This window comes from Ovis aries, chromosome 1 (genome assembly GCF_016772045.2).
Source record: "Ovis aries strain OAR_USU_Benz2616 breed Rambouillet chromosome 1, ARS-UI_Ramb_v3.0, whole genome shotgun sequence".
Lineage (NCBI taxonomy): Eukaryota > Metazoa > Chordata > Mammalia > Artiodactyla > Bovidae > Ovis > Ovis aries.
Window position 1 is genome coordinate 34996587 of NC_056054.1, and position 22699 is coordinate 35019285.

At 41.9% G+C, this 22699-nt stretch overlaps 1 protein-coding gene across 6 annotated transcripts in view; it reads right to left on the minus strand.

The window, feature by feature from the left end:
• The window catches only part of CYP2J (cytochrome P450, family 2, subfamily J), a 67307-nt gene that overhangs the window by 28028 nt on the left and 16580 nt on the right, over positions 1–22699 (minus strand). For 2 of the 6 annotated variants that reach the window (XM_042248764.1, XM_042248734.1), the window contains exons 5-10: positions 22171–22331; positions 20049–20225; positions 18207–18348; positions 13570–13757; positions 7806–7944; positions 1573–2093 (exon numbers count right to left, since the gene is read on the minus strand). In XM_042248764.1, coding sequence (XP_042104698.1) covers positions 1915–2093; positions 7806–7944; positions 13570–13757; positions 18207–18348; positions 20049–20225; positions 22171–22331 — 986 coding nt within the window. In that variant the 3' untranslated portion in view covers positions 1573–1914. 6 annotated transcript variants of the gene reach the window in all.

The window sequence follows — 22699 nt, forward strand, 5'->3', positions numbered from 1 at the left end:
AACCAGGAATAAGAGAGTTACAAAAAGACAGATGACAAAATACTTGTGTAAATGGCTTGGACAGGAAGACAGTTCATAATTTAGAGTCTCTCCAGTGAGGTTTGAGGAAAGAAGGAGACATTTTGCATGGTCAGAAAGTTCAAATACTCCCAATCCTGTGTCCCCAAGTTTTCTGGTTAATTGTTGTCACACTCTGCTTGAGTCTGGGTCCCACTGCATCTATTAGGATGAGTGTCCAGGGTTTTCCATTGATTCCACAAGTAGGTAAACTCCCGTCCTTCTAGAATCATGGAAAATGCACAGCAGAGCAGGAATGGACCTCGAGATGAGTCAAAAAAATCCACTGAGCACATAATGAAAAGCATTTTGATCAGTTCTCAGTCTATGTGGATGATCTGATTGGGAGAAACAGAAGTGGGAGAGACGCACTCAGATGTTCAGGAAGCGCACGGTCTGCTTTGAATGGCTTTATTCTAGAAATGTCCTTTAGGTTGCTTTCCGGAGATGCAACTTTCCAGGATGTTGCAAAGGAAGAGCGCTCTGGTGGGTGGCTAGGCTTCTCACTTTCTACTAGACCAAATTCTCCATCTAAACTCCAGGAACACAACCAACTCTCCCAGACATACTCTTGGCTCTGACAGGCTCAGGCTAGCTCCAGCCAGACACCTGCTCTCTCACTTGCCTTCTGTCCCTCCCTCTCTCCTGCTCTTGCTCTTCAGTGTCTTTCCCTTTCTAATGGTATTTATTGAATTAGCTTTCCTCTGAATTCCAAGCAACAGGAATGAAAAGCCCAAAGACCTCATGGCCCTTTTTGTTCTGAGCTATTTAAATTCCTTAAGTGTAGCAATGTTAGAAAAAAGACCTTGAATGGTTTAGTCCCATTCACTAGGTTTGTTGGTATCTGTCTGCATGGGGGTTGGCATCCAAACCCAGGGACTGTCAGTGGGACCTGGCCTTCCAGTTGGTGCCATTTTCTCCCCTCAATGACCACACATAAAGAGGGCTGAGCAGGATTCTGGCATTTCAGTTTCCTGCTATAAAATATTCTACCATGCCTCAGCTGTTGTGTTTAGGGTGGGAATACTTGCCAACCAAAAGCCAACATCAGTTTGTGAGAAAAGATCACACCCACCACACTGTCAAATCCAATATGAAATGGCTTGGGAATAAAAAATACCAGGGAGGGGATTGAAGTGTAAGGAGTAGCTTAAAAGATAGAAAATATTTCCACAATTGTTTTCCCCCTAACCTGCTTAAAACGTTTAGTTAAATGGAGTCCAAGACCAAGATAGTGCTTTGTTAGGTAAATCAGAAAACATTCTTCTTCACAGAAACTAGTCTATAAATCAGGAATTCCACCTGCCCTGCTGACTTCCCAGGGGCCAGTCTAGGGCAGAAGCAGGGTAAGCCTGCCCAGTGCTACCAAGTGTGAGGGTCTATCTGGACATAGTCAGTGGCTGCCCCAGGGCCCAACTTCTAACTCTTACCCACCATTTGGCACCACTTTGACCCAGGCCATCTCAACAAGCCAGAGCAAATCCCTATCTAAGGAAGGAAGCAGAAGGAGGCAGATCAGAGCTATGCCTTTTATGATGCACTTTATGGTTTCCAAGCCACTTAAAGCCCATTATTTCCTCTGATTTTTACAGCAATTCTTCCTTTTAGAGAAGAAATCATTGTCCACTTTAAATCCTCTGGATGAAAATGAAATCACTCATAACATAACTGATTTCCTCAATGCCCCACTGGAGACGGTAAAGCTGGGGTTTGGATCCAGTTTCCTCTGAGTTCAGTTCCTATGACCTGTCCCAGAGTCACTGGATGCTGTCCTCTCACTTCTGAGCAGGCCTCGTGCCTTGAGGGGTGACAGGCCCATTCTTCCCGCTTTCCTTCCCCTCCCTCTCCCCAACAACTTCAGGCCCGAGGAACAGCACAGAGGCGATGGCTGACTGGGGAGAGGGTCAAGCCCATCCTGAATGTCAGGCTTAACTCTTCATTGTCTGGAGGCCTGAAGGTAAATTTTTGCAGAAGTGAGGTAAAAAAAATAAACAACTCAGTTCTGGCCAATTGTTCTCCAAGGCACATCCTCTTTCCTGAAAGACAATAAAAAGTTACCTGTTCAGGTGGTGTCTGTACCAGCAAGGATTGAAATATTTTATGACTTCTTGTAAAACCTGAGCAAAGGCAGAGGGCCTGCCAGCCTCTGGGGCTTTATGTATTCAGTTTGATCACAATCACCTGGGTTAACCAATGGAGAAGGAAATGGCAATCAACTCCAGTATTCTTGCCTGGAAAATCCCATGGATGGAAGAACCTGGCAGGCTACAGTCCATGGGGTTGCAAACGGTCAGACATGACTGAGCGACTAACGCTCACACATACACACCTGGGTTAACCAAAGCTCAGCGAGCTAATTACACAATCACACACTCCCAGCCTGCAGGTGTGAATGAGAGAAGTGAGGTCTGAGCTGGCCCAGCACTAGCCTAATGTTGTTTAAAAATCCATTAGCAAACAATAATGACTAAAGCAGACAAAAAACCAAAATCTTAGGTAGTTTTTCTCAATTGTTAAAAGAAACTTTTGAAAAGTGTAAGCAAGTAAATGTCAGATCAAAGTTTCTCAAGTACAAGGCATCTTCTCTCTACATCACAGTTCCCTCTATTATGACCGGGAGTCTCCCTGCCATGCAGGGGTGACCCCATCTCATCCCACCTGTGTTCACCTGCTCCAGGCTTCCCTCCTCCCCTACTTGGGCTATAACACCCCACACTGGGCTCTACCATCATCTCTTTTTTTTTTTTTAGATTTTTTTTCTTTTTTTAATATAAATGTATTTATTTTAATTGGAGGTGAATTACTTTGCAATATTGTTTTGGTTTGGCCATACATCAACATGAATGGGTGTTTTAATAACTTACTTTCTCCCTAAGAAAAAAGAAAAAAAAATTGTGAAACGTGTGAAGACAAAAAAAGATGTTTGTAACCCTCAAATTCAGACAAAATCCTTGTTAATATTAGACATACGTCAGCACTGTCTTTGTAAGGATTCTCCTGCACACCATCACTGGGATTACTCTAATTAATTCTGGGCATTGTTGCTTCTGTTACTTGGTATTTTCCCCTGTAATGAAACTTTCTTAGAAATAGTTAATGCAGCATGCCTGTTTTGTCCTTGCCTATAATGAGCTGTTGAGGAAATGAAATTAGAGAATATCTGCGAAATGTTGAATCAATTAAAATATGCTTTAGAATCATATCGTTCTTAAATTGTTTTGTGCCTATTTCCCACCAACGTGTATCTAATTTTCTCTGTTCCCCTCATCCTTATCTCTGTGTGCGTGTGTATGTGTGCGCTCAGTTGTGTCCAGTTTTCCAGGCAAGAATACTGGAGTGGGCTGCCATTTCCCACTCCGGGGATCTTCCTGACCCAGGCATGGAACCCACATCTCTGGCATCTCCTGCTTTGGCAGGTGGATTCTTTACCACTGCACCACTTGGGAAGCCCCTTTTATCTCTTTACCCATCACAAATAGTACAAGGAGGAATTTTGTTAAAACAGTACCAGATCAGCTGTATTGTAAATACCCAGGATTCTCCTAGAAGAATCCATATATGACAAAACTGGACCCACGGAATCAAGAACCAGGGTTACAGTACTTGTTTCATCAGTACCCAGCTCTGGGCTAGGAGTAAACCCTTTATTTCTACAGACCTGAACATGGCTCACTTGTCAAACACGTGAGATAATCTCTCTCCCAACTATATTGCGTGGCTGGGTGAGGATACCAGGAAGACAGGAGGTATGAATTATATGAATTTGCTTTTAAAATCATGAAAAGGAGGGCAACTTGATCTCACAGCTTCATCCTGGACTGCGGGAAATGTGTACCTTCTCCTTGGTGCTTCCACTAACAGGCCATCATTAACTAACCAGGTCAATTACCTCATTAGTAAAATGAGAGAAATGACCTAAGGTTTTGGGGGAAAGTTCTTCATAATTTTATCTCCCATAATCCAGTGAATTAAAAAAAATTTTTTCTTTGAAAAACGAGGATTCAGCCTCTTGCCTTTCATGAAGCTGTCTGCTGCTTTGTTGGATCGAAAGGGAAAAACTTAAATGAGGAAAAGAAAATACAAATTTGCAGCAACAGCTTTGCCATCTGCCCTGATTATACGCATGTGTCCTAATTCCACACCTGATCATCCTTTCCAGAGAAGGGAAGCAGCTCTCCACATTCTATCCCTTCAGGGAGGCTGTTTTTACAAAGTGCCAGATCAAGAATGAGGCAAAGCCACCGTGCTCCAGAGATGGCAGTGTATCAAGAAAACAAGACAGTGGTGTTGACTCTGTCTCCTGAAACCTTTTAAACTGGCCTCACTCTGTCACAGCTGAGGAAATCCCCAAATTGCTTGCCTTCTCTCAATGCATTCTCCTCAGCAAAAAGACAGATAGTGAGACCAACTATTTGCAGAAATGGCTCCAATGGCTCCCCATCTCCCTGTACACACATCATTGGCAACATGATTTCATAGCCCTTCCCATGAAAGCTGCTACTTTCCCTTTCTCCTGAACTGGGGCACACAGGTGACCTCTGGCGGCCACCAGAATGCAGCGGAAGTGATGGTTGCCAGTTCCCAGCCTGGCCCTTAGGAGGCACTGTGTGCTTTTCTCCCTCCTGGGGTCTTATCTTCTACATGTACACCTGCTGGCTAGATTGCTAGAGGATGAAATTTGGAAAGGACCCCCACTGTCTCAGCTGAGGTCATCTTCCCTCAGCCTTCAGTCAGCTCAGCTCCCAAACAGGCAAGAGGACAAAGCTAAGGTCAGTTGAGCTCCCAGCTCAACTGCAGACTTGGGAGCAGTAATACACACTAAAGCTATGGTTTTTCCAATAGTCATGTAAGAGTAGGAACATAAAGAAGGTTGAGTGCTGAAGAACTGATCCTTTTGAATTGTGGTGCTGGAAAAGCCCCTTGTGAGTCCCTTGGACTGCAAGGAGATCAAACCAGTCAATCCTAAAGGAAATCAACCCTGAATATTTATTGGAAAGACTGTTACTCAAGCTGAAACTCCACTACTTTGAACATCTGATGCAAAGAGCTGACTCACTGGAAAAACCCTGATGCTGGGGAAGATTGAAGGTAAAAGGAGAAGGGGCATGGTAGAGGATAAGATGGTTAGATAACATCACTGTTATATAATTACTCTTTTAATTATAGGCTTCATTTACAAGGAAATTATCTCATCATTTAATCCTCACAGCAGCCCAGTTATTAGTAGTTAGGCAAGGCAATGGATCAGTATCTCATTTCTTAATGTAAGGAAACTAAGAATAAGAGAGAATCGTTTCTTATTCAAGATCTTGAGCCCAAAGAATTGCCAGAATGGGGCCTAGACTCAAGTTTTTCATCTAGTGCTCCTTCTTGCATAGTTAAAATGTAATTCACTTGCCCACTTAAAGCTTTTCCATTTTAAGATTCACCAAATTCATATCATATTATAACTCTCAATAGCAAAAACAAACAAAAAAACTGTGTCAAGAATGATTAAAATACTTAAAATACACATGTGAAACTTGTAATAGGAAACATAAAGCTGTTATAGACAGGAAGATTGAAAGGTATTTCTACATCTCTTGTCTGTTTTCATGTTAGGAGGTGACTTGTCCAATGTAAAGATGGCATAGAACCAGAGGAGAAAGACACAGAAGGTCCAATCAGAATCAGTTCAGATACATGCAGGACAGTGTCCTACAGCAGGAAAGCCTGGGCTTTGCATCACTTCTACATGGGGTCAAATTCCAGTCCCTCCCTCTCTGTGTCTTTGTGGCATGATCAACAAAATAATACTGTTGTAGAAAATCAATCTATATTTAATTTAAATCAGTGATAAGAAAACTACTATAAATTCCAGAGTGCCAACTCACTGTAATATTTAGTTACTGTTTTGGAGGGAGACGCTGCTAGGAAGAACACAGGCTTTAGTATTTGATAAACTTGGTCACCACTGAGTTCTAGCTCTGTCTTGTGAGCTTTTTTATGACTGCAGGCACAGTAGTTGACCCTACTAAGCTCCAGTTTCCTTCCATATCCCTAAAGGTGGTAAACAGAATCTCAACTTTGTAAGGTTACACTAGAACACATGCTTTTTCACTTTTTATGACAATTAAATTTATTTTTTTAATTGAAGGATACTTGCTTTACAGAATTGGAACACACACTTTTTAAGAGTTTTTTTTTTGTTTGTTTTTGTTTACTTCATTCATTATCATATCCTCAGGGCTGAATGTCTGAGACATAACAGATACCCAGGAAATACTTACAGAATTAAGAAACTGGAAATTTAGTTGAAATGATCTCTGCAACATACCTAACTTAATATGTGAAATATACTAAAATTTTTCTCACTCATTTTACAACGTTATAAATTAAAATACTCTTTTGGAACTGGCTGGCTTGGAAACCCGGGAGTTTTCACTGCACCTTCTTTCATACCTTTCAAATTGTATACCATGTAAATGTATTGACTAGTTATTTAAAGAGTTATTAGAATTTAAGACAGTAAAAGGACTTCTTAGGGACCAGTGATAGAGTAGAATCCCATTTAGTTAAGCCTACGGCACTTAGAGTCACTTGTAATGCCCATAATGAGAAGCAAGGAGCCGCTTTCCTTGCCCCTTCCCCATCCTCTCCTAGCAACTGACTCTAGTTCTGTGTGAATGGGTTGCCCTAAAAAGATCTTTGAACACTGAAAACTCTGTAAGGAAGGCAAGTATTCAACCTCCTCTCTGGGCGACAGGAAGGGTCTGAGCTCTTGTTTCAGCATTCTGGGGCCAGCACAATGTGACGCTGAAGTCTCCATCAGAGTCTGGCCAGGGCTTAGGAAGTAAAGGCATGAGTCCTGGGGATGCTGCACCCGGGGAATCCTGAGGTGCAGTCAACAGCAAGAGAGAGTCACTCTGGAGGGCACTCTACGGTGTAGACTGAACACTGTTGCCGGCCATTCTGCTGCCCTCCACAAAGCCATCAGTCACTGCAGCTGCCCCTAGTGCTGTGCTCTGAGTGGAATTCAGGATGGAGAAAAAGAGGATACTGGCTAGAGTGTTAGGATGCATATAAAGGACTGATGCTAAAGCTGAAACTCCAATACTTTGGCCACCTCATGTGAAGAGTTGACTCACTGGAAAAGACTCTGATGCTGGGAGGGGTTGGGGGCAGGAGGAGAAGGGGACGACAGAGGATGAGATGGCTGGATGGCATCATGGACTTGATGGACATGAGTCTGAGTGAACTCTGGGAGCTGGTGATGGACAGGGAGGCCTGGCGTGCTACGATTCATGGGGTCACAAAGAGTCAAGACATGACTAAGTGACTGAACTGAACTGGACTGAAAGGAATAATTTCACTGAGCCCAGACTCTTGCATCTTCCCATAAAAAGAAAGGCACTAAAATCATTAACTTGAAATGTCTGGTCTTTTTGTGTGCGTCTAGCAAAATCTTATGATGTTTGATTACATGGGTTTTTTTTTTTTTTTTTTCTCTTTTCCAGCAAGAACTCCTACCTACCCTGGTTCTTTCCCTACCTTTTGGAAACAGTCCCCAAGAGCTATCTGAGAAGCCATCTTCCTGGGATATAGTCTTCTGTAAGGCTCTGAATAAAAATTCTCAACTTTTAGGGTGAGTTTTTATTTTCCTGTTGAACCTGGAGACATGCCAACTAAAGCAAAACACCAGGGAGACGAGGAGGGAAGGGCTGAGAGAGGGACTCTGGGTTCTCACACTCATATTTCTCGCTACTCACCTATTGAAAAAGGCAGAAAGGCTTCCCTTTTCTTAAACTGTCCATTCTCTAGAAAATGCTCCGGATTGAACGTGTCGGGGGTGGCCCACTCTGCAGGGTCCCTGTGCAGTGCGGTCAGGTTGGTCAGGACCATGGTGCCCTGGAGAAGGCAGAAGAGACTCAGGCAGGGATTGACCCACACAACATACGTGTGCAGAGGGCTGGCAGTCCCCCCGGGACTCCACACCAAGCTGGCAGCACCCTGAACTCCCTCAGCCTCCCTGACCCACCACCTTCTGAGGCCAGCCCCTAGGACCCAGCTCTTTGCCATGGGACAGCTTACAGTGAGGGACTGGGATTGTCTGCTGGGAATTTGACCTGGGAAGTGTGACTGCTGTTAGTGCAAAATGGATCTCTGCAGGGACTTGTCAGTGTAGAACTTGGGAGGGAACACATATACATCAACAAGAGAATAGTGAGACATCTCCCATTTGCTTCCTTCCAATGTCTAGTCTGTTATACAGAGGGTTTAATAATAGAATGAGGTCACCCAGCAAAAGGAACCGTTGTTCTTCCAGACACAGAGCAAGAAACCTAGGTGTCTTCCATAGTGCCTCCCTTTCCTCCATTCTTCCTTCAACCAACCCTTCTTTTGGTCAACTTTACTTGAAATTTCTCTTGATCCTGTTATTCCATTTTGTGTCCACCACTGCCACCTGATTCAGGCCACCACCTCGCTTCAGTTGTATATGACTCTGTGCGACCCCAGAGATGGTAGCCCACCAGGCTCCCCCATCCCTGGGATTCTCCAGGCAAGAACACTGGAGTGGGTTGCCATTTCCTTCTCCAATGCATGAAAGTGAAAGGTGAAAGTGAAGTCGCTCAGTCATGTCTGACTCTTAGCGACCCCATGGACTGCAGCCCACCAGGCTCCTCCACCCATGGGATTTTCCAGGCAAGAGTACCGGAATGGAATTGCCTTCTCCGCCTCGCTTGGCTATCCGCCAGTAATAGCCTTGCCTTTGCCCATATTCTCTTTTCCCCTTCAATGTGCTCCACATGATGAAAGCAGAGTTAGCTTTGAATAAGATTTAATCATACCACTCCTGTCTACCCAACACACCTGGAACATGACGGATACCCTTCAATAGCTCCCATCACTCTTAGATGAAGGACACATCTGCTCCCTGTCTGAGTCACCCTCCTGCCTGCACTCCCACTACATCAAGCTTCTTTCAGTTTCTCAAACATGCCACATTTCCCCACTCATTTCTGTGCCTTTTTACATGTTGTTCACCTTTGTCTGAAATGTCCTTCCTTCTCATTTTGTCACTGAGTTAACTCTTAACCACCCTTTAATCCTCTGCTCAAAGATCACTTCCTATGGGAAGTCCTCTCTGCCCACTCCTGCTCCCACTCCTCATTGCAGCCAGCCTGCATCTTCCTAGAAACCAGTGATTTTTTTCCTTTAGTTATCACAGTTGTACTTTTAAACTTGCATGATTACTTTCCTCTGAGTTGTTCTCTGAGGTTTAAACATTTTAGGTGCTTAATGAATATCTGATGAATTAATAAAGAATAATAAGTGCTATTTTGAGAACTTTCTATAGTAAGCACAAGGTTAAATATTCTACATGCATGACCTCATTACATATCCATCTGTGAAATGGATTTAAATGCATTCCCACAGATAAAGATTTTAAAGCTCTGGGAGGTGGAATAAGATGCCCAGAGTCACAGGGTGGAAGGAGGTAGAAAAATGATTTGAATTAGGACATTTGACATCAAAGTTATGACCCCTAGCCTCTACAACATAGCCAACGGGATCTCTTAATTCCCAGGATGATTTTTTAAGTCAACATTAATAATTAATGTCAGAACAAGTCTACTGATCTGGGATAGTTTCCTGGAGTTAAATGAATTGCTATAAAAATGCAAAGATCACTTGAGAAATAATATAGACCTCAGCAAGAGTCAAATAGGACTTAGCAACTAAACCACTACCACCAGCCTTCAACCACAAATGATCAATTAGCAAGAAAATATTAGGTTGGTACAAAAGTAATTGTGGTTTTGCACTACTAAATTTTGCCCTTTGATATTGGAATACATTCTTAAATGTGGTTATTTTATACATAATTTTCATGCACATTTCTTGCTGTATGTTTTTTTTTTTGCTAATGACTTATTACTTGCTGTGTATTTTATATTTATTTTAGACTATGGAAATAATGTTAGACAAAAAGCAAATGTGAGCAATTTTCTTATGGGTCAGAATGGGTCATAAAGCAGCAGAGACAACTTGCAGCATCAACAATGCATTTGGTCCAGGAACTGCTAATGAATATACAGTGCAGTGGTGGTTCAAGAAGTTTTGCAAAGGAGACGAGAGAGTCTTGAAGATGGGCAGTATAGTGGCTGGCCATTGGAAGTAGACGACTGTTGGAGAGCAATCATCAAAGCTGATCCTCTTACAACCATAAGAGAAGTTGCTGAAGAACTCAGCGTCAACCATTCTATGGTCACTTGAAGCAAATTGGAAAGGTGAAAAGCTCGATAAATAGGTACCTCACGAGTAGACTGCAAACAAAAAAATCATCATTTTGAAGTGTCATCTTTGCTTACTCTACACAACAAAGAACCATTTCTTGACTGAATGGTGATATGCGACAAAAAATGGGTTTTATATGACAACAGGTGATGACCAGCTCAGTGGCTGGATCTAGAAGAAGCTCCAAAGCATTTCCCAAAGCCAAATTTGCACTGAAAAAAGGTCAGTCACTGGTGGTCTGCTGCTGGTCTGATCCACTACAGCCTTCTGAATTCCAGCAAAACCATTACATTTGAGAAGCATGCTCAGCAAATCAATGAGATGCACCGAAAACTGCAATGTCTGCAGCTGGGATTAGTCAACAGAATGGGCCCAATTCTTCTCCATGACAACAACTGACTGCATGTTGCATACTTCAAAAGTTGAATGAATTGGGCTACAAAGTTTCACCGCCTCCACCATATTCACCTTGGTAGCCAACCGATGACCACTTCCTCAAGCATCTTGATAACTTTTTGCAGGGAAAATGCTTCCATAACCAGAAAGAGGCAGAAATGCTTGCCAAGAGTCCTGAAGGACAGATTTTTACACTACAGGAATAAGCAACCTTATTTCTCATTGGCAAAAATGTGTTGATTGTAAGGGTTCCCTCTTTGATTAATAAAGATGTGTTTGAGCCTAGTTCACTTCAGTTCAGTTCATTCACTCAGTCGTGTCCAACTCTTTGCGACCCCATGGACTGCAGCACGCCAGGCCTCCCTGTCCATCACCAACTCCCGGAGTTTACCCAAACTCATGTCCATTGAGTTGGTGATGCCATCCAAGCATCTCATTCTCTGTCTTCCCCTTCTCCTCCTGCCTTCAATCTTTCCCAGCATCAGGGTCTTTTCAAATGAGTCAGTTTTTCACATCAGGTGGGCAAAGTATTAGAGTTTCAGCTTCAACATCAGTCCTTCCAATGACTCTTCAGGACTGATTTCCTTTAGGATAGACTAGCTGGGTCTCCTTACAGTCCAAGGGACTCTCAAGAGTCTTCTCCAATACCACAGTTCAAAAGCATCAATTTTTTGGTGCTCAGCTTTCCTTATAGTCCAACTCTCACATCCATACATGACTACTGGAAAAACCATAGCCTTGACTACACAGACCTTTGTTGGGAAAGTAAAGTCTCCTCTTTTTAATATGCTGTCTAGGTTGGTCATAACTTTTCTTCCAAGGAATAGCGTCTTTTAACTTCATGGCTTCATCACCAACTACAGGGATTTTGGAGCCCCCCAAAATAAAGTCTGCCACTGTTTCCACTGTTTCTACATCTATTTGCCATGAAGTGATGGGATGGGATGCCATGATCTTTTGTCTTTTGAATGTTGAGTTTTAAGCCTACTTTTTCATTCACTTTCATTAAGAGGCTCTTTAGTTCTTCTTCACTTTCTGCCATAAGGGTGGTATCATCTGCATGTCTGAGGTTATTGATATTTCTCTGGCAATCTTGATTCTAGCTTATGCTTCATCCAGCCTAGCATTTCTCATGATGTACTCTGCATATTAATTAAATAAGCAGGGTGACAATACACAGCCTTGATGTACTCCTTTTCCTATTTGGAACCAGTCTGTTGTTCCATGTCCAATTCTAACTGTTACTTCCTGACCTGCACACAGATTTCTCAAGAGGCAGATCAGGTGGTCTGGGATTCCTGTCTCTTTCAGAATTTTCCACAGTTTATTGTGATCTACACAGTCAAAGGCTTTGTCATGGTGAATAAAGCAGAAATAGATGTTTACAGTGATTTTGGAGCCCCCCAAAATAGTCTGCCACTGTTTCCACTGTTTCTCCATCTATTTGCCATGAAGTGATGGGATGGGATGCCATGATCTTGGAACTCTCTTGCTTTTTCAATGATCCAGTGGATGTTGGCAATTTGATCTCTGGTTCCTCTGCCTTTTCTTAAAGCCTAGTTACAATGATTTAAAATTCACAGTCCAAAACAGCAATTATAATTGCACCAAACTAATATAGTAAGGCAATCATTGCAGGAATAGCTGCTATTCCTGGTTCTGCTGGGCTGGTGACTAAGGGTGGACAATGTAGAATTTCCTCTGGCCTTGCCTTGAGATTGTCCCCAGGTACAACACACACAGAGCAATTTAGACAAACTAGAATGGATCCACAGAGGCTCACCAAAGTTGTGAGAAAGCGAAGAACCGTAAATGTGCAGTGTACAGAGAAGACACTAGGGGGCACAGGAGAGCTGTCATCTGAGATCTCTGTGGTGGGCCGAGTGAGAGCAGAATTTCCTTTGGGAGGACAGGGAATTTAATGGGGACCCACTGAGAAATATTTCAGGGAGACTCTTTTAAAATCCAAGGAGAGCAACTCCTGTGGAAAGAACATGGTGTAGTACAACAAAAGATGAGCCTGGGAATCAGAACAGTTCCGTTTCTGGAATCCAACTCTTGTCACTGTAGCTGAGAGATCTTATGCAAGATTACTCTCCAAGCTCCGGCTTTCAGATTTATAAAATGAGAGAATGGAATTATTCTAAGGACCGATTCAGACATTTTGAAATAACATATAGTTCGCAGTACATAATCACTGCTTAAAAAGAGTTGGTTCCTCCTTTCTCTCCTATTCTGATATTTAATACTGTATATACTTGGATTGCTTTCCCTTGTGAGGCAGTCCCATCAAGGGTCTGTAAGTCAAAGACAGAAAAACACCTGTGGTGACAGTATGTTAGAAACACCAGAATGAATGTGATGTTGGTTCAGGCGGTCTCAAAATCCCTCATTTTTCAACATTCCAGCACTGCAAAGCACAACGGTCTGAAACAGGTCCAGTAGGTCTCTGTCTTGTGAGAAGCACTCCCAAGGCAAAGGAAAGGACCTCCTGACAAAGTCTGAGACTGGGAACTGCTGCCTTCTGTATCCCCACATAGATTTACCACTCACGCCACATAGTAAAACACTGAGAAACCTCATAGCAAAGAAAAGCCTGGTTTTGCCTAATCACAGCTGACCTAGGAATCCCCCCTCTCCTCTAAAACACCTGTTAACATCCTGTTTTTTCTAAGCTCACACTTAAGGAACAAAACTAGTATTTCATCAGGCATAATATATTTCTCTTCCCATGTAAGTAACTCTCTAGGATAAGAATGTTTTTCCAATTGAGATATTCCCACAGTTTACAGATATGAGCTTGGAGATCTGAGGCTGTTGGTGTGAGCCCCTAATTACCTTGGGCAGGTGGTATCCAGCCAGGATGGTGTCCACTGTTACCTCCCGGGGCACGTTCAGAGGGATGATGTTCCCCATCCGCTGCACCTCGTGGATGACAGCGTTGGTGTAGGGCATGGACTCGCGAGTGGCTGTGCTTGGTGGTCGTGACTTGCCAAGCACCTTATCGATTTCAGCTTGGACTTTCTCTGGAAAAGCACAGGAGATTTCATCATTCTATTTTTCTATAAATTTCCTAGAGGCCAGTTAAGCTAAGGAATGGAATAACCAGGATCAAAAATGCTAAAGGAATACATCAAGGCTGTATAGCATCACCCTCCTTATTTAACTTATATTCAGAGTACATTATGCGAAATGCTGGGCTGGATGAAATCAACCCTGAATATTCATTGGAAGGACTGATGCTTAAGCTCAAGTCTTTTGGTCACTTGATGCAAAGAGCTGACTCACAGAAAAGACCCCGATGCTGGGAAAGATTGAGGGCAGGAAGAGAAGTGAGTGACAGAGGATGAGATGGTTAGATGGCATCGTTGACTCAATGGAAGTGAGTTTGAGCAAACTCCAGTAATAGTGAGGGACAGGGAAGCCTGGTGTGCTACAATCTATGGGTTGCAAAGACTTGGACACGGCTCAGCGATTGAACAACAATAACAAAACGACCAGAGCTATAGTAGAGTCTCTGGACAACCTCCTCAGGGAGGTATGTGAGTGGGAACTGGGCCCTGGTGTGAGACAGATCTGGTGGCAAATTCTTGCTCAGTAATAGTCCTGCTGCGAGTTCCTGGAGCTCTTTGAGCCTCTGGTTCATCTTCTTATTAGTGAGGATGAATCAAGTTTCACCTTTAGGAATTTTTAGATTTACATGAACTGATTTAGGGAAGCCAACAACAATAAAACCCTGTTAATTATGCCCCAATATTTGTTTTCCTCTTTTTCTAGAATAATAAATATTTGATCTGGATTCCTGGTTCCTCAGCTAAAGATTACATTTCCCAGATCCCCTTGTGACTAAGTTTTGGCCAAGAGAGTGTAAGTAGAGGGAATGTTCAATACTTGGAACATGCCCTAAAAGGAAAGGCACATGCTTCCTGCTCCTCCCCTTCCTGCTGGTGGAAGGGCAGCCACAGAGGTGAGCCTTCTGTGAGTCCCAACAAGGGTGCCGTTCTAGAAACAACAGAGCAACACACAGGAAGCAGTTTAGACCCAAAGGGTTCTGCAGAGTCTAGCTTACAGTTTCTGACTTGAGAGAAAAATAAACTTTCTTTTTTTACTGAACATTTAGAAACGTTTTAAATTGTGGTAAAAATACACGTGATATATAACTTACTTATCTTAGCCACTTTAAAGTGTGTGGTTTAATAATGTTAAGTATATTCGCATTGTTATACAACCAATCTCCAGAAAATTTGTCTTGCAAAGCCAAAACTATTCTCACTGAACCAGAACTCCTATTTGCACTAACTCCAGGCTCTAACCATGGGGTCTAACAACGACCATTTCACTTTCGCTTTCTATGAGCTCAACTGTTCCAGATACCTCAGATGAACAGAATCATATAGTTTGTTCATTTTGATTGGATTACTGAGTTTAGCATAATGTCCTTAAGGTTCACCATGTTGTAGCATGTGTCAAATGCTTCATGTTTAAGGATGAATATTTCATTGCATTCCACACTTTGCTTATCCACTCATCCACTGATAGACGCTGGGTTATATCCACTTTTATGCCATCTTAAGACATTATTATCTTGGAACCTTTTATAGGGAAGCTATAACTATATCCTAATTAGGTGGCTTTTAAACTTAAAGAAAACCCTGTAATTCACAGTTGTTTAGTTGCTAAATCCTGTCTGACTCTTGTGACTCCATGGACCGTAGCCCACCAGGCTCTTTGGTACACGGAATTGCTCAGGCAAGAATACTGGAGTGTGTTGCCATTTCCTTCTCCAGGGGATCTTCCCAACCCACAGATAGAATTTGTGTCTCCTGCATTTGCAGGAGGATTCTTTACCACTGAGCCATCAGGAAAGCCCATAATTCACAAATAAGTGCATTTTACAAGTGCATGACTCAGGACACATAAAAAAATATACACACATGAATAAAACATTTATTCATATATTTAAGGAAAGAAAGTTTCATGAAAAAGCATTATCCTCAGTACACAGAAAGCACTCTGATTTTACTAATCTATTTTTTTTTAAATTTAGGGCAAAAAGTTGGTCTTGATTTACTAAATTGACTCTATCTCCTATTAATAAACTTTTACCCACAGTTTGCAAAAATGTATCACAATAGTTTCTATCCTACATGTGCTTAAACTCTTTTGGGGGAGGGGGTGGCTAGAAAATGAAAAATGATTCTAACAGTCACTGTCCTTGAAAGGACTACAGTCTCTGGGGAAGATGTATAAATAACATGTTATAAACAAACTAATGGAGGTTCATTAGGTCATCTTTAAAGAAAGGAAATGCTAGTATTTTCCCAGAAGTGTGGAGAAACACTTGGAGGCTATGTTGAGTAGACTCTTCAAGCATAGCTAAGGGTTTACTGTATAGAGAAATTAGGGAAATATATTCTTGATTATTCTTCTAGGGAACAGCAGGTTTGATGGTCCAAAGGCACAAATAAGGACAGTGAAATTAAATGACCTGTGACTTACTGAAGCCCCTATGCAGGCTGGACAGGTAGAAAAGAGGCACAGCAGAGCACATGACGTACCAGACTAAGGTCTGTGAGCAGTGTCCGCAGGTGCTGGGAGACACTACTTGAGAAGGAGGGGAGGCTGCTGCCAGATTTCATGTGTGAGTGGAATGGAGCCCCTTCCTGGAACCCGCCACAATGTCAGTGGACTTCAGTCTTCCCCACTGGACAGTGAGTTTGCTGAGGGCAGGGGCTCTCTGTTATATCTGTGTTATGTGGACCCATCCCAATTCTGGCAGAAAACTGAAGAAGGCACCCGTTCTCAAGTCCACCTGTCCTACCTATCTCTCCATCCTGCCATGCTATCCTCTGGCCCTTCTTTTGGACAGTGTTCCAGGAGGCCCCGTTCTTTTTTTCTTTAAAAAAATATTTATTTTCAATTGAAGGATAATTTGCTTTATAGTATTGTGTTGGTATCTACCAAACATCAACATGAATTAGCCATAGGTTTACCCATGTCCCCCTGCACCTGAACATCCCTCCCACCTCCCTCCCATCCCACCCATCTAGGTTGTTACTGAGCCCCAGTTTGAGTTTCCTGCGTCATGCCGCAAATTCCCACTGGGTATCTATTTTCATATGGTATTCTATATTTCCATGTTACCCTCTCCATATCTCCCACCCTCTCCTTCCTCCGCTCCCAGCCACACCCATAATCTGTTCTCAATGTCTGTGTCTCCACTGCTGCTCTCCAAATAGGTTCATCAGAACCATCTTTCCAGAGTCCATATATATGCATTAGTATACGATATTTTTCTCTTTCTGACTTACTTCACTCTGTATAATAGGCTCTAGGTTCATCCACCTCATTAGGACTGAGTCAGATGCATTCCTGTTTATGGTTGAGTAATATTTTATTGTATATATGTATCACAGGTTCTTTATCCATTCATCTGTTGATGGACATCTAGGTTGCTTCCATGTCCTAGCTGTTGTAAATATAACAGCAATGAACCCTGGTGTACGTGTGTCTTGTTCAATTTTGGTTTCCTTAGGGTATATGCCTAGTGATGGGACTGCTTTTCGGGTCATATGGTGGTTTTATTCCTAGTTTTTTAAGGAATGTCCATACTGTTCTCCATAGTGGTTGTATCAGTTTACATTCCCACCAACAGCACAGAGGGTTCCCTTTTCTCCACACCCTCTCCAGCTTTTATAGTTTGTAGATTTTTCAATGAGGGCCATTCTGACCAGATGATAGGTGATATCATTCTGACCATTCTGTGAGGTGATATTTCACTGTAGTTTTGATTTGCATGTCTCTAATAATGAGTGATGGTGACCGTCTTTTCATGTATTTGTTAGCCATCTGTATGTCTTCTTTGGAAAAATGTCTGTTTAGGTCTTTTGCCAACTTTTTGATTGGGTTTTTGCTTTTCTGTTATTGATTTGTATGAGCTGCTTATACAGTTTTAAAATTAATCTTTTGTCAGTTGTTTCATTTGCTATTATTTTTTCCCACCCTGAGGGTTGTCTTTTTCACCTTGTTTATAGTTTCCTTCCTGTGCAAAAGCTTTTAAGTTTAATTAGGTCCCACTTTTTAATTTTTGTTTTGATTTCCATTATTCTAGGAGGTGTGTCATAGAGGATCTTGTGATTTATGTCATAGAGTGCTCTGCCTATGTTTTCTTCTAAGAGTTTTATAGTTTCTGGTCTTACATTTAGGTCTTTAACATATTTTGGGTTTACCTTTGTGTATGGTGCCTATATTTTCTTCTAAGAGTTTTACAGTTTCTGGTCTTACATTTAGGTCTTTAACATATTTTGGGTTTACCTTTGTGTATGGTGTTAGGAAGTGTTGTAATGTCATTCTTTTACATGCAGCTGTCCAGTTTTCCCAAAAGCACTTATTGAAGACACCTTCTTTGCCCCATCGTATATTCTTGAGGAGGCCCCATTCTGACCCAGCCGAGGCCCACCCACTGACGTGCTCACCTTGGATTTCAGGGTACAGGGCCATGTAGAGCAGACCCCAGCGCAAGGTGGTTGACGTTGTCTCTGTTCCAGCAAAGAAGAGGTCCAGGGTGCTGTAGATAAGGTTTTCTTCATGGAAACTTGAAGCAGCATTGCCCTTATGCTAGAAAGCACAGTGATTATTGATTTATTCAGGTGGTTCTTAGCTGCCACAACACACGGGGCTTCATCCTAAAGAGAACGTGAAGGAGAGACTACCCTAGGAGAAATATCTTTCCTTTTGGCTGTCTCATGAGGCAGAGATTTATTACTGGAATATCACTGCCCCTAGTGCTGGAAGCTTTTGTTAGCTTTGGTGGACAAAAAAGACAACTAATTTTTTACACCCATAATTAGGCAGAATCTATTATTACACTGGCAAACAGCCTTGGGTTCCAATATTAGCGACACCATTCACTATTTGTATGACTTGAGCAAGTTAATAAACCTTTCTGTGCTTCAGATTCCTGTTCCACAAAACAGATATAACAATATTCACCTCTGAAGACGGAATTATGAATTATGTGAGTAGGAAAGGGCACATAGCAATTTTCAACGAATGTTTGTACCAATAACAGAAACAATAACTGAATTTCTCTAATTCTCATATCTCCCCATTAATCTTTTCCTTTTAGGTTAAACTTTTCTGATTCCAACAGTCATTCCTCATGGCACTCCAGCATCTTCACCACCTTCCTTCAATGTGTCAGTGTTCCTCCCTGTGTGGTCCCACACCTGCACATCTTACAGTAAGTGAAGTCTCCTCCTCGTAAGAGAAATCACTGCTTCTATTAATGTTATCACAATAAGGTGAAACAAGAGAGGAATTGGAAAGAAATCCATTCTGCCAACTCTGGGAATGAATAATCTGACGGGTCAAAGATGATGACACCAATGCAGTGATATGTTTACCAGAGGGATGACTGCTGCGAAGGCTGTACATCCCATTTGGCTTTTTTCCTGCTTCTTTCCTACAGTAACATTGAAAAGTGGATGACATAGGGATGAAGGAGGAAGGCAAATGTCTCTCTCATCCGAGGCTAAACTCTGGCATCTGCCTCAGATTTACCTGTGTTCTGCAATGGGGAGCTGGGGGAAGGGGTAGGAGACTGGGCTTTGGTCCAACTAACAATTAAATAATACTTTTTTTTCCCCTTTATGTAAAGGTCCTTCTGATACGGGTAGAGAATGGATTATGGAAAGGCAGTATTTGGTCTTTCTAAAGTCCTTAAGCCAAATACTTTAAACCTCTGTCTTTATTTCTAATTGTCCCATCAATTTTGAGTTAATGTTATTCCTACATTCTGTGAAGTGCTGCCTCTATTTTCTTCCCCTGTGGTAGGCTGAATAATGACCCACAAAGAAGTCTATGTCCTTAACTCTAGAATCTGTGAATTTTATATGGCAGACAAAATTCTGTAGATAGGTTGAAATAAGGCTCTTGATAGGAAAATTATCCTGGATTATCCCAGTGGGCCCAATATAATCACAAGGGTCTTTAGGAGAGGGAGGCAAGAAAGTCATAAAGAGCAGATGTGAAGATGGTGGCAGAAAAACATGCTATATTGATGGCTTTGAAGATGGAGGAAGGGGTCATTAGTCAGTCAAGGAGTAAAGGCAGCCTCTAGACTCTGGAAAAGTCCATCAGCAGTTTCTTCCCTAGAGCCTGGCAAGAGCCAGTACTGCCCCCACCTTGACTTGATAAATGTTGGTTGTTTTAAGCTACCAAGTTTGAGGTGACTTCTTACACCAGCAATAAGATATTAGAATCCCTTCATCTGATCTTTAAGGACACTATTCAGGAAAACACTCAGGTCCCCTCACCTTTTCTGTCTCCTGGAGGTAAGCATCAATGAAGTCTCTTGCTTCATCAGGATTCCAGTCTTTCTTGTGGTTTTCAATCATACGGGCAACAAACATCTTCAGTTTCTCCCAGTTACTGAAGAGCCTTTGGTGTGGACCCGGAAGGAAATTCATTATCCTTGGAAAGACATTGTAGAGCTGATGGAATAAATAAAACCATCATGGAGAAAAGGGTGGGGGTGACATTTTTCTACTTCTTAAGACAAGTCCATGGGGTTGCAAAGCATTGAACATGAGAGCGACTGAACAACACGCCAAGGAAACTGTATTCTTTTTCTATCTCTTTAATTAACTTCAGTTTAATCCTTTGAGTCAACCTTGACTCTTCTCTCTCTCAACCCTCTTATTTTCCCTCTGGCAAAGCATTTCAACCCTCCATCCCAAACCCCTTCAGACCAATTTTCACTGCTCCATCTGCTTTGTCATCCTAGTACAAAGTACTAACATTTTTTATCTGGATTCTGTAGCCTCCAATAGGTTTCCTGATGCTCTCCTTAACCCCCTTCTCAGCCTATCTTCCACTGAGCTGCCACAGAGATCATTTAACAGTTTAATGAGATCATTTCACTTTTTGACTCTCAACCTGCCAATGCCTTTCCAAGATGTTTAGACAGATTCTACATCCTTCTCCTGGCCTGAGCTCTACATGATCTGGCCCCTCACCCTCCTGTTGCCTCCTCTCCTATCACTCCCTGACATCTTACTCTCTCTTACTCTTTCCAGTCCAGCCCCATTGGTCTCTGTGCAAACATAAAAAACACTGTTCTTGTTTAGGACTTTGTATTTGCTATTTCTTTCATCTAGAATGCTTTTCCTCTGAAATCTGTGTAATTCCAGTTGCTTAAGGTGCTACTCAAATGTCACCTATTTGGATCTGTCTTAGCTGATGATCCTACAATTAGCAGCACTTCTGGAAATCTCTTCCCATTCCTTTTTTTTGTTTTATATTTTTCCATGACAACTGTCATTAGTATGTGTGTATAGATATATTTGTGTGTATTTGTAAAATATGTATATTTATCTATGTATATGTATCTAACTATGTATCTACATTCCTATGTATCTAAATATCTATGGTAAATCATATGTGTATTTATTTGTCTGTCCTCAGTATGAGGTAAGCTCAAGGTGGGTAAAATATTTTTTTACTAAATACAGTAGTTTTATATATATTTTTTCTAATAATATATGGTAGAAAATAGATAGCATAAGGTAATGGAAAGTTGTCTAGATTTCAAATATGATAGCTATGGGTTTGACAATTAGGTCTGTTTCTTTCTAGCTATAGTACTTTGCTAATAGTAGTAATAATGATGTGATCTGTATCTACCTAAACTAGCTTCTAATGTGGGCAAAGGTTATTTTCATGATCAAAGGACATGAGATCCATACCACACTTAACACAGAGCCAGTGGAATACTATGCGGATTTGTTTACACATTTCCATATCTGCTTGCATACATCAGGATGATCCATTTCATCTTTAAAGAACTGTTGTAAAAAAATAAATAGATAAAGTATGTATAGTTGTCCATCAAAGTGCCTGGTCTACTTTGGATCTCTTAAGAAATGCTTTGTACCCCTGCCCTATTGCCCCCTCCTAGCCTCCCAGGATTTTTGTTCCTTGGGAATAGTCAACCTGGTATCCACTGAAGTCCCATAACTGAACTCAGTTTTCCAGTAATTGGTGCATATGTGAGCAGTAGCATCTAACTCTTTGTGAACCCACAGACTGTAGCCCGCCAGGCTCCTCTGTCCATGGGATTCTTCAGGCAATAATACTGGAGTGGGTTGCCATTTCCTTCTCTAGGGGATCTTCCCAATTCATCTTCAGCATCACCTGCATTGGCAGGTAGATTTTTTTGTTTAACCACTGAACCACCTGGGAAGCCCTCTTTGTCTATAGTCAATGTTCAACTATGTTACATAAAACATCAAATTCACAGACTGATTTCAGACATGTTTGTCAAAGTCAATTTTAAACAGTTATGTTAGCTTAAGAAAAAAGTAAAAGGAAGAACCCATCTCTGTCTGACATCAGCTCAATGTCCTTCTCCAAGGTAGGAAGTGAGAACCGCCTCACCTGGCACCACAACGTTGTCTCTAGGTAGGTGACCTCATCCAGCAGCCTCAGCAGCTCCTGGAACTGATCATCCTGGTAGTCAAACCGCTCCCCAAAGGCGATGGAGCAAATAATATTGGAAACGGCATTGTTGATTTTGAAGTGAGGGTTAAAAGGCTGCCCTGGAAGCAGAAGAAGAGAGAGAGACTTCAGATTGGTTTGTTCCTATTTTCGAGAGTATATTCTACATGGCATGTAACACACTGACTACAGAACTATATCTGAAACTGTGGTCCCAGCACCCTACACAGGTCTGACACACAGCAAGCACTCAGTCAACGCCTGGAAGTCAAATTGATGACCAGGATTTAAAACCAATAATGAGTTTTATACCCATCTTCTTAACACTCAAGCTCCATAATGGCAGTTCATGGTTAGCTGTTCACTGTTATCCCCTAAGCACCCAACACAGTCCTGGGCTTAGGACAGATATGCAGGTATTGATGAGCATCTGGTTAGTGAAAGCATGAACCACGGTCCCTGGACCTGT